At 43.3% G+C, this 11,526-nt stretch overlaps 3 protein-coding genes across 3 annotated transcripts; 2 read left to right on the forward strand and 1 right to left on the reverse strand.

Moving 5' to 3' along the window:
- The first annotated feature begins 133 nt into the window (after nt 1-133).
- uqcrfs1 (ubiquinol-cytochrome c reductase, Rieske iron-sulfur polypeptide 1) lies at nt 134-1,708 on the forward strand. The gene is made up of 2 exons (XM_068739536.1): nt 134-346; nt 997-1,708. Exons 1-2 carry the CDS (start codon nt 235-237, stop codon nt 1,605-1,607), a joined length of 723 nt encoding a protein of 240 aa, XP_068595637.1. The 5' UTR covers nt 134-234; the 3' UTR covers nt 1,608-1,708.
- Nucleotides 1,709-2,204: 496 nt separating this feature from the next.
- zgc:112052 (protein C19orf12 homolog) lies at nt 2,205-3,653 on the reverse strand. The gene is made up of 3 exons (XM_068739564.1): nt 3,585-3,653; nt 3,034-3,194; nt 2,205-2,867 (listed from the first exon to the last, which is right to left on the reverse strand). The coding sequence occupies exons 2-3, from the start codon at nt 3,191-3,193 to the stop codon at nt 2,602-2,604; spliced, it is 426 nt and encodes a 141-aa protein (XP_068595665.1). The 5' UTR covers nt 3,194; nt 3,585-3,653; the 3' UTR covers nt 2,205-2,601.
- A 1,151-nt stretch (nt 3,654-4,804) lies between these two features.
- Nucleotides 4,805-10,496, forward strand: uri1 (URI1 prefoldin like chaperone). Its single transcript, XM_068739458.1, has 11 exons — nt 4,805-5,146; nt 5,804-5,838; nt 6,586-6,664; nt 6,821-6,956; nt 7,839-7,930; nt 8,018-8,078; nt 8,225-8,423; nt 8,515-8,752; nt 8,842-8,993; nt 9,778-10,018; nt 10,175-10,496. Exons 1-11 carry the CDS (start codon nt 5,075-5,077, stop codon nt 10,361-10,363), a joined length of 1,494 nt encoding a protein of 497 aa, XP_068595559.1. The 5' UTR covers nt 4,805-5,074; the 3' UTR covers nt 10,364-10,496.
- The last annotated feature ends 1,030 nt before the right edge of the window (nt 10,497-11,526 follow it).

The following is an 11,526-nucleotide window of genomic DNA, read 5'->3' on the forward strand; positions in this document are numbered from 1 at the left end:
CTTTGTTCGTTGTTGGATATATATTTATTTTTGACCACGTCGACACAAAAAAACAGCTGTGATTTTCGTTAGACTTTGACTTACACTACATAATCACGCCATAACGCTAAGGCGGAACTATGTGCATCGGTAGACAGTGTTCCTAGTGAGACACATCACAAAGGTGCACCATTTCTAAGCACTACAAGGTCGCGGTCGCTTCTGCGGGTGGAGTCCTTCTTACTTTGGGCAAATATGCTGTCCATGGCCGCTCGTTTCGGGGGGCTGTCCCCTTACCTACAGACAACGAAGCACAGGGTTAAAAACCTGGTGTTTCCTGGAGCTAAGGAGTTGGTGCGCATCGCTGGTAAGGCCGACGAATGGCGTGTGGCCGTCTTCAGTTGACAAATTGTTACAAATGTCCACGTTTGGCTTTGGTACCGTGTAAATTTCGCAAATGGTTCAGTTGTTGTCTGAACTCTATAAATTTACTGCCAACAACCGGTAGGGATTAGCAAGTAAAGAGCTCTCTCTGATCTGTAGACCGCGCTTTGCTGCGATATACTGTATATCAGTCTAAATGCGTTGCTTTAATTAATCTTCATCAGATTACTGTATCTAGTTTTGAAATACTTCAGAGAAAAAAGTTGTAATAAGTGACAGCGTCATCAGTCGACGTAAACGGATGATCACATCCAATATTGAACATTGTTTTGATTATCTGTATTGGTGGATTGTTGTTGGTTTTTCAGGTTTTCCCATAAAACATTAAAAAAAAGTACCACTATGTAGTTAATCAAAATGGTAATACAATATAATTTACTATATATATAGTTAGTTTAAAAAATACTCAGTCTGTATCGTGCCTAAAATAATTTTGTTGTCAATCCTTATTCTTGACTTCTAGATCTGATTTGTTTAATTTGGGGGGAAAGCAATCAATACTGCAATATTTCCAAAATGGTTTCTGTGGTTTTATTAATCTGTAATAAAAATTGCATCATGTCTCATTTGTAGCTCCTGGAGGGGTTTGCCTTGCCCACACAGATGTCAAGATTCCTGACTTTACAGACTACCGTCGCCCTGAAGTTCTCGATCCAAACAAGTCCTCCCAGGAAAGCAGTGACGGGAGAAGGCTGTTCTCCTACCTTGTCACTGGAGCCACCTCTGTGATTGGTGTGTATGCAGCCAAGACGGTGGTCACCCAGTTTGTCACCTCGATGAGTGCATCAGCAGATGTCCTGGCCTTGTCCAAGATTGAAGTCAAGCTCTCTGGCATCCCTGAAGGCAAAAACATGACCTTCAAGTGGAGAGGGAAGCCCCTGTTTGTCCGCCACCGCACCGAAAAAGAAATTGCCACAGAGGAGGCTGTGAATATTGGGGAGCTCCGTGACCCCCAGCACGACAAGGACAGAGTGATTAACCCTCGCTGGATGATCGTTCTTGGTGTGTGCACCCATCTTGGTTGTGTACCAATTGCCAACGCTGGAGAATTCGGAGGATACTATTGTCCTTGCCATGGCTCGCACTATGATGCCTCAGGAAGAATAAGGAAGGGCCCTGCTCCTCTTAACCTGGAGGTTCCCAACTATGAATTTACTGATGATGATACAATCATAGTGGGATAAATAATGGAGCTGTCTTCTGTCCTCTGTATATGATTTTAGATGGCTTTATCTGGGGGGTGGTATTAAAGCTGTTGATGTACTAATAAAAAATGTCAAATCTCTTTTTGGGTTATTGCATCTTTAAACTATAAATGCTTTCTCAATAGATCATTTCACACAACTTGACCAATTCAGAATTGTGCAAATGTGTGACACTAAATACTAGAATTAAGGAGTGCAATCCACAAAAATCAAGCAAAATAGACTAAAGCAAGAGTTGAGAGAAATAGATACGAGAAACCGTAGAGTATTAAAGAAAAAATTAACAATTCACAGGCTTGCTCAATAAAACCGACAATTATATTGAGCATTCAGTCAAATATCTAGATTTGTTTGGAGTACACTTAATTGCAGTGGGATGAGATCAGTCAAACATAATCCAAGATAGTATATGGGTTATTACTTATATATCTTACTTGCAAAGATAGATCTGTATTTCTGGGGAAACAATCAAAGAAGTCAAGCAGAACATGGTCAGTAATGGCAGCAGCAGGATGTCAGACAGACATAGTAATAATGACATTTTCAGACCAGGAATAAACAGGAACAACTTGATACTTGACTGATAAAATATTTAATAATGTGATCGCAATAAAACAATATACATATAGTAGATGATCCTTTGTATTTAAACACGCTGTCCTTAATTCACAGCAGCTTTCAAATTCATAGATTAGGTCAGCCATTTAAGACTTGCGTAGCAGTGTATCGATGATTCCTTCAAGTGCACCTTCAATAATAGGTTATTCTAGTTGTACAAAATAATGTACTAAGCTCTGTACCAGTGTAGCCTGATACCACTGAGATGGTGTCTGACCCGTATTCCAATATTCAATTTCACATTCAAAGAGACTCCAAATTCAAAATCAGTACACAATCTTAAAAAAAAGAAGAAAAATCCATTTTGCTGAGCATACAAACTCCAGAAATCAGGTAATCCCATGATTCCCAGAGATTAATCCACATAGTGCACCTCTGCCTGGAGTTCCTTGGTGATATAACCGAGGAGGGCACCAGTTAGCTGCTGTTTTAGCGCTGCATTGCCCATCACCAGTGCAGTTAGCTGGACCAAATCTGTCCACTGAATGTCTCCAAGGACGGCCATAAGATCACCATAAAGCTTCTGCTGCTGCTGAGGACTGAGTTCCATTATGATCTGAGGCAATGGTTTGAATTGTCCACTGGTCAGCCAGCAGCCCAGGAGGCCTCCAACAGCACCACCTACAGGTTAGGAGGGTTTCAAACACACTGTATAAGGTGAGTGTAATGTTTACAATAACAATCATTTCTGTAAATACGGTATACAGTACTGCACATTCGGGTACTTTTGGTATAGCAGTAGTACAACAAGGTGATGCAGTTGTTTCAATTGCATTTTACCACTTACCTACTGCAATACCTAGAGGACCCCCAACGAGCCCTCCAGCAAATGCCAGTCCCCCAGCCGCTGCTGCTCCTTTACCCGAGCCTTTCACTGTGATCTGGATTTGCTGATTGGTCGATAACTCGCAGCACAGCTTCATGACGTCATCAATTCGATGGCACATACTGCAGATCAGAGTCATCATTTTAGCACAACACATTTTTTTTAGCAATAATATGAAATCATTAAAACAGATAAAATATGCTTTCTTCCTAAAAGTGGTGATGTTTTCCCAGAATCCCTCCTGCATGTCCTGAACTTTCTCAGCTTCCTGCTTGACGGGGGGGGGGGGGGGGGGGGGCAGAATTCCCTGGCAGTTGCAGGAATCTTGGACTGATTTTGTGGGTCCAGCAAGGATCTGTAGTGTCACAGCAGGACCCACAAAATCAGTCGAAGCTTTATGCAACAGCCAGGGAATTCTGCCCCCCCCCCCCAGTCAGACAGGAAGCTCAGCTGGTTACTGATAGAACCACGGGACAAGGAATTATTATATGGAAATATAAAACTCTCGGTACCTTACAACGTTCAGAGATCCTCATCGATAGTTGCTGACAGTGTTCCCAGCTGTTCAGTCCCGATATCTGAGATGGCATGATTCTGGCCGAAAAGCCTGATGGGAGCTCAAAACAAAATGCTACGTTCAGGGGCTGTCGTCTAATCGAGGACTACACTTCTTGCTCAGAAAACATGCACGCTGAGGTTTATCTTTATCGTCTGTCGATCACGAGGTAAGATGTCACCGAAAATACCCCTCAATTTATGATTTAAGTGCTTAAAAGTTTTTGTCATCACATAATTACGAAAATTAAATATCTTAATAAAGTTGTTCTTTTTTGGTGAATATGAGTTTTTATACGTTTTTTGGGGAGTATATTCACTAATAACTAATACATTGTTACTCTTAAAACAATCAACATCATCTCTTATTATGACAGATGCTTTTTTTTTTTTTGTATTTTAAACTCATCCGTTGGATTTCTTTATGTTTGCAACATGTAAACAAACAGTGCAGTGAAAAGTACCAAGGCACAGTTATAATATAAATTTGTCCCAGGAAATAGACCATGTAACTGGGTATTCCATCAAAGTCCGTGTATGAATGTCTGTACACCCACGCCAACATACAGGGACCCACTAGATCCGTTGTGTGCATTATTTATTTGCAGGCATAATGACAAATAATTTAAGATTTTTTTGAAGAGATTATAAAAACAACTATTATTTAGAAGAAGAGCAACATTTTTACTCCCTCAACACAATGGGGAAATTCTTATTTATTCGACTACTTTTACGCGCATACAGGCCGGCCACACACAAACACGCCTAGAGGTCTATACCTCTAGAAATGATGAAGTGATTGGCAGATAGGGAGGTTTACTCATGCAACCATCACTTATAAATACTGAATATGTCAAATATTCCACAATCCAATTAAGACACCGTAGAAATGTATGGTGGTTGTGCTTTTGGTTTTTGTTGTGTTCATTTGTTTTATCACTGCTTTACTAATAAGAAGCAGAATATAGTTCTTACTTTCAAAACACACAGATTACTCAAGCAAATTTGCCAGTGAAAAAAAAAGGTTGCATTTTAAAGTGACTTTGTTCTAAATTAAACGAGACTATAAAGTATTTTATTCTGACATGTCTGAACGGAAGTTCCGGTGCCAGACTTGTTGTTTTGACGTCACACTGATGCGCCCGTCGCAGCAAGACTACTCGGGGAGGGGGGAGTAGTATATTTGCCAACCTTGGGAATATCAAAAGCGTGGATAATTCTGGAAGTCATGCAGCAATCTTGAAATGACCGTGTGAAATGGTTCCAGTCCGGAGAGTGAGGATCTCTACGACCGCCATCTTGATGAATACGACCAGGACGGGCCTGCGGGAAAGCTACTGCTGCATTCATAAACACTTCTTTAGGACTCACAACAACAAACCCTGAGCCCGGCTCAGCGTTTTGGGCCGCCACACAACGCACTCCTGTTGTAACTGTGAGTTTAACAATGGCTGAAGAAGGACTAATGACCACAGACCATCTGGACGGAGTTTCCAGGCTCCGAAAGGAACACGAGAAGGTAATTTAATCGCGCTGGCACGAAACACTTTGGACGGCTAGCAGGGACTCGCCACGCGGCGCGCCAGGTTCACGGTTCCCGAAACACGAGTGGATCCACTGACATGCCTTTTTATTTAAAACACTGCGTACAAATCACTCCGCTCGAATCGTATTAATATGCACGTCGCGTTTTGCACGTCGTTTTACAGAAGCTTCCCGCGGTCGCTCACATTTTTTTTAAAGTTCTAGTTCCGGGAATGCTTTCTGGAGGTATGTTTGAATTTAAAGCGAGTTTATCTTTATTTTGCACAACCCAGTGTCCAATAAAATACTCCATAAGTGCAGGAATTCATGCATTTCTGTGAACCACATGTCAGAGAGAAGGGCCGTTTGTGCGGATGCTGAATAACGTGGATGTGACTTTAGCAGCTGTGTTTGTCTTCCTCTCCGACTTCCCGTATCCGGTTGGATTTTATGTCCCAGCATTGTTCCAATTGGACCAAACGTTTCCTTTCACTGTTTGCAAAGCAGGATTTTGCAATTTAGCCTTTGTATTGTTTTTGTGAAATGATTGAACAGAACGAGAAATGCGCATTGGTTCACATCGAAACACAAGATTGTGTAATTTGTGCAGATTTTGCAGGATTCATAATGAAATAATTTGTTCTTAAAACAGGTGGTGAAAGACTGTGATAGTCGGATTCAGCACTGGTAAGCATTACGAGTCCCATGAATAGTTCTAGAAGTTATGCTGACCGTTCTCCTGCCTTTGTTGCTTTTGAGCACTTGAGCAAATTTGATGTCATTCAAAGCAGCAGCATTTATATATATATATATACAAGGCTAATTTCACTGTGATTGGCCTTTGAATTGATGACAGAAAAGCATCAAATCTGGTGTTACCCTCCTGTTATTGATGGGTGTCAATCGTTTTAAAGTTAGAATGTAGTCTTAAAACCCACCAGATACTGGAGCCAATCGACAGAAAAATCTTGGATCCCGAATGATAATGGCGATCACATTTGTGGAGCACGTGTTCAATGTTTGAAATGCAATACGCACAACTTCAGCAAAATGTGATCAATTTCTCTGAATGAATTTGGAAACATAAAACTTCTACTGGCAACTCTGTCAAAATCTATATTTACTTTTCTGTGATCTTGTTCACAGAGGACTAGTAATTATTAATAAGGTGAAATCACCAGACTGATCATAAACTCGAAAGCGGCATCAGTCCATCGTGAGCCTGCGTGAACTAAATGGAATTTATCCATTGATTTGATATTTTCCATGCTTGTGTTGTGACATATCAAAATGTCTGCAGCCAAGGCGATGCAACAAATATGGAATACAGTCTAAAATACTCTTCTTCTTGTTCTGTTAACATTCAGAGAGAAAAGCTGAAGCTTCAAACGAAGTCGTGTATTGCCGTTAAAACTGTAATCAATGCTTTCGTAGGCTGAAGGTGTCGGGTGACTATGAAGCCCTGAACGAACGCCTTCAGACTCTCCCAGACCAGCTGTCTTATGATGTCATGGTGAGCGCTATTATAATAAAGATGCTGTGCCCCACAATTAACATATAACGTTGAGAACATATATTTCTGCTGTAAATTGCAAACGCCTCATTTACTGGCGCTTGATTAATCTTCTAACTTGAAACTGACCTCTTGTTTCTGCCCTACCCTTCCCAGGTTCCCGTCGGCCCTTTGGCCTTCATGCCTGGAAAGCTGGTTCACACCAACGAGGTCACGGCGCTGCTCGGCGACAACTGGTTTGCCAAGTGCTCTGCCAAGCAGGCTCAGAAAGTTGTTGAACGCAGGATGAAATGTAAGTCCATTTCCTGTCCCCCCCCCCCCCCCCCTGAGGAACGAAAGGATGTTGTCGTTTTAATGCAGCCTCGCAGGCACTACTGTCCAGCGTCCACCAGCAGAGGGTGCTGCTGCACCAGGGCTTAGTGGTCGCTGAAGAAGGGGAGGAAAACACTGAGTTCGTTTTGAACTGAGGGGTATTTCATGTCACCTAAAGCAGCGAGGCTCATTCGCTGTGCTGCGGTTTGATTTAGATGTTACATGGCACTGCAACGTATCGCCACTACTTTTGTAAATATTACAAGAGTTTATACGACACAAACAGTCCTTCATATGCAATAGAGCTGTCAGAGATTAAAGGGATTAAAGGGACAGTGTTTATTCTAACATGGCTTGTGTGTAGCCGTTCTTACAGAACCATGTTTGCCTTGCTGCTCATTTTACATCTGAAAATCTCAAATGTGCCCAAGTAATGGTCTCTGATGTGAAAATGATCAGAGTGTTTAGTGAAGCACAAATGTAACCCCCCCCCCCCCCCCCCGACCTTGCCCAGCCTGCCATTACAGAGCTAAGTGCTGTAATACAAACACAGCTAGCTGAAACATGTCAGACAGTCGTCAGGCCTTCTGTGTTTGACCTTTCCTCACTTCCAGTTGATGCGCTGACTGGAGGGGCTCCCAATTGCCATGGAAACAAGGGCCCTCTGCTTCCATTAGTAAAAAGGGCTTAATTGTTGTCAAGATTTAATGATCCGGAGTGGTATTCAGGGAAGAAGATATTATGAACCCCCTCCCCAACTTGTTCAGGATGTTAACTCCTCAGCTGCTGTCTGCCATTGTCAGATTAAATGTTTTGTTTAAATCTCTGTCCGCCTGCAGACATCTTGTGTTTTTGTCTGCAGATGTGAAGGGGGAACTTGACGATCTGTCAAAGACGATGAAAAACTTTGAAGCCAGAGTTGGGTTCGTGAAGAATTTGGAAAGCATGTCAGCTGTACGTTGCATCTCCAGCAGTTGTTTGACAGATATTGTGCGAGACGCATAAATGTGGGCGCGAGTATTGACACGGTTTCTTTTTTAGAGTAAAGGCGACTATGTTGACATTAGAGAAGATGCCGGACACGGCGGCGCTCTCGCCAAAGGTATCGGCCCCTTTTTCCGTCCGGATTTTATTTGTACATCTTGACCTATTGAAAGAGAAGAAAGCTCGCTGGCCATACTTTTAATGAAGGTCACACTCATAATGACTTTCTGAAGGTTGGGGAATTTCGTTTCCTTGCTTTTGCAGGACGGCAAAGAATAGCCCACAAACTGAATGCAAAGCCCGAGTCTGATGCTGCGTCGGTCCTAGAAGAGGAAGAGGATGAGGAGGAGAAAGGAGAGGGCGGCGATGAGCCGAGCAGGAAAGGCGTCATGTCCGAGGAGGAGTTGTGGGCTCGGCTGGATGAGCTTGAGAAGCTCGAGGAGCTACAAGATGAGCAGGACAGGTGGATGCTAACGCACACTCGGGCGGTGTTCTTAGTCCCATCACTGATTTCACATTTTGTAACCTGATTCTTTTACATGTTTTGCCTCCAGATTACAGGATAATGCAGACATGAACGGCGAAGACGTGTCTTCATTGTCCTCGGAAGAAGAGAAGGAGGGAGACGCTGAACCGCCTGTCGGCGGAGGGAGTCTGAACCCCAGCTGGGCCGCCGCTCCTCCAAGTAAAACATCACCAAATGCAGACGGGAAAGGGGAGGAAGACGGCGACGAGGAAGACGCCAGCTGTTTGCCTACCATCTTTTTCTCCCACACCGTCGAACCCAAGAAGGTCACGGCGCGACGGACGACTTTACTTTACAATCTTTTGCAAATGTTTCGGTGACTTTCTCTTTATCCCGTTTCTCCTTTCCTCTCCAGGTGAGGATAAACATAGGAAAAAACACCATGCTGAAGTTTAGCGAACGGAAAGAGCAGAAGGAGCACTCGAAGCGGAAAAAGAAAAATGGCCACAGTAATGGACACGCCCATCACGAACTCTACAAAATCACCACGCCAGCAGACATTTACAGGTACAAACCACACTGCAGACACCATGAGCTCTCATGCATGCGCAGCGCGAAGCTCGGTTGTGCATGTTGACGGGCAAACAAAGCCGAAACAAACTGAGATGGAGCTCTGAATTTTCGCTGAACATTTTTTGCTTTATGAACCTGGAACACCGTCTGTGTGTGTCTGACCTTTTTGGAAGTACAGCAGAATACAAAACATTTACTACATCAGATTAATTGCATGAAAAGAAGCGGCTGGACCTTGCAAAGAAATGCACCATCCCTCTGGCCGGGTATGCACTTAATGTTTCTTTCTGTCGGGGGGCGGGGGGCGGGGGGGGTTCTACATTTAATGTAATTAATATTTTCCTCATTAAAGATAAATATCTTTAATGTCACCCACCCGCATTCCATCCACGATTAATCATAACAATAAATCTTTATGATCTGGCCCAGCCGATCCGCAGACTGCAATCCATTCATCACTATTTCACACCCCCCCCCCCCCCAGTTCAATATCGGTGGATTTGCTCCTATGGAGTCAGAGCAACATGGTCGATGGCACAGATGCCATGGAGACGCAGCGTCCATTGTAAGACGGGCGCGGCCCTTTAAATAGCCGTGCACCTGGCTTTTAAAGGGAATGGGGCGATGCTTTTATTCACCTTACACCCAAAACACAGCCACGATTAATCAGGATACTAAATATAGCTCCCTTGCAGCTTGTTTTTTTTTTTTACTGGACGATCAAAGGGAACTTGTAGAAGAAGATACTGCAGCAACGAAGCCTTGTTGCCTTTTTCAGGTTGTTTGTGGACGTGAGGAACGGGGAACCCATTCCCAGGAAATCCATCCTGAAGTCGCGCAGTCGGGAAAACAGCGTGTGCAGCGACACGAGCGAGAGCAGCGCGGCGGATTTTGAAGAGCGGCGCATGATCGGGCGCAGCTTCAGCCACGACGAGGCGACGCACAGCGACACCAGCGACGGCATCACGGAGGAGGACAGTCCCACGGCGCTCCCGCAGCAGCCCGGCAGTAGATTTGAGGTAAAACGGCGCATGGTCCTCCCGTAGTTTCGTTTTTGAGCTTTTTTCTTTTTTTCGCCTGGATAAGTCAGTTGTTTTTCATGGTTTGTTCTTCATCTCAATCCCACTGTGAATCTGCAGAATACTTGTGTTTTTAACTCACCCTCTGCTCTCCAGGCTTTTTCAGGCACAGTGATAGAAAAGGACCCGATGCCTTCGGTTCTCCCCCATCTGACCATCTCTCCCCCAGCTCTGCCCACCATCCTGGAGAGGAAACAGGAGGAGGTGGTGCCTGAAGCGCCGCTGCCCCAGCAACCCCCCAAAAGGATGTCAAAGTTTAAGGCTGCCAGATTGCAGCAGACATGATTGTTAATAAATATCAATGTTTTTTGTTTTTTTGTTTTTTTCTATGAATTTTCTTCTTATCACTGATTGACAAACGGGAAAAAACACAGACCAGTCTGTCCTCTGCTTCTCTTCTATCCTTCTTGCACTTCTCTAACCATATGGGGGGGGGGGGGGGGGGGGTGTTGTCAATAAGTAGGACTGAGCAGTGAGTATAGTAGCAACATTTCCTCCTCTGCTCATCTTCTCATCTTCATCCTCACACTGACCGTTGTCTATCTGAGGTCTGTTCCCGCTGATTGCCGTCTAGGTGAGCCTCGAACCTCTAGGTTCGGCCACTAGTGATGCGTTGTTCTCTTTCCTCTTCCCAGTAGCGATCATTAGACTTACGGTAGCTGCCTGCTAGTTCTCATTCTACCTTCACTTGACCTGCCTAATGAATGTTTATTTTCCTTTGTGATGAGATTAATGCCAAAACGAAAATGAATATGGATGGATGCTAAAAAAAAGGAATAAACATTTTTTTTGGCTACAAGTATTGTTTTTGTTGTCTCTTTAAATAAAATATTTGATTTTAAAGACAGATTTCTGTTTCTTATGCCGACAGGTGTTTATCTCACTGATGGTCACTGTGTGTCACATGTTTGATCTTTAAATCACTTATAAACAGGCCGAGCTCTACTCTGATCATTTCCTGTTTTGAGGAGCCAGTGAAGCTTCATCTTGTCTTATGGCCAAGCTGCCACAGAGCGAAGACGTCTCATCAAAGCTGTAAAGCAAAACAAAAAAGCCTTTGTTAATGCAGAATCAAACTGCAGCCTTAATGAGAAAGCACATTTCCACAGAACTCGCAAATCAGTCCAAAAATCCAGATTTAGCTTCGGAGGAGCAGAAGAAAGATTTAGACGTCCGCATTTAATGGTTGTGATGGGCATAGGATGTAAAAGCAATATGACTCGACGTGATGGGACATTTTAGCAGAATACACTTCCAATATATAAATAGTAAATACCAAATGAGACTTTAAGTAGTTGAACTCATTGCTTCCCAAGATTAAAGGCAAAGAAAGAAAAAGCATGCATTTTTATTTCAAACTCTTCTGTCAAATCCTTACATTTTGGAGAATCTCACATCGTTGTAGATGAAACAAAATCAAATTAATTTCCAAACATTTCTTTTTTTAA

This window comes from Brachionichthys hirsutus, chromosome 5 (genome assembly GCF_040956055.1).
Source record: "Brachionichthys hirsutus isolate HB-005 chromosome 5, CSIRO-AGI_Bhir_v1, whole genome shotgun sequence".
Taxonomy (NCBI): Eukaryota; Metazoa; Chordata; class Actinopteri; order Lophiiformes; family Brachionichthyidae; genus Brachionichthys; species Brachionichthys hirsutus.

Coding starts and splice junctions, on each gene's coding strand:
- uqcrfs1 (XM_068739536.1), top strand. CDS start 235: ATGCTGTCCATGGCCGCTCGTTTCGGGGGGCTGTCCCCTTACCTACAG. Junction 347..996: donor GGAGTTGGTGCGCATCGCTG/GTAAGGCCGACG, acceptor TCTCATTTGTAG/CTCCTGGAGGGGTTTGCCTT.
- uri1 (XM_068739458.1), top strand. CDS start 5,075: ATGGCTGAAGAAGGACTAATGACCACAGACCATCTGGACGGAGTTTCC. Junction 7,931..8,017: donor ATTTGGAAAGCATGTCAGCT/GTACGTTGCATC, acceptor TTTCTTTTTTAG/AGTAAAGGCGACTATGTTGA. Junction 8,424..8,514: donor CTACAAGATGAGCAGGACAG/GTGGATGCTAAC, acceptor TTTTGCCTCCAG/ATTACAGGATAATGCAGACA.
- zgc:112052 (XM_068739564.1), bottom strand. CDS start 3,193: ATGTGCCATCGAATTGATGACGTCATGAAGCTGTGCTGCGAGTTATCG. Junction 2,868..3,033: donor TCCTCTAGGTATTGCAGTAG/GTAAGTGGTAAA, acceptor CCTAACCTGTAG/GTGGTGCTGTTGGAGGCCTC.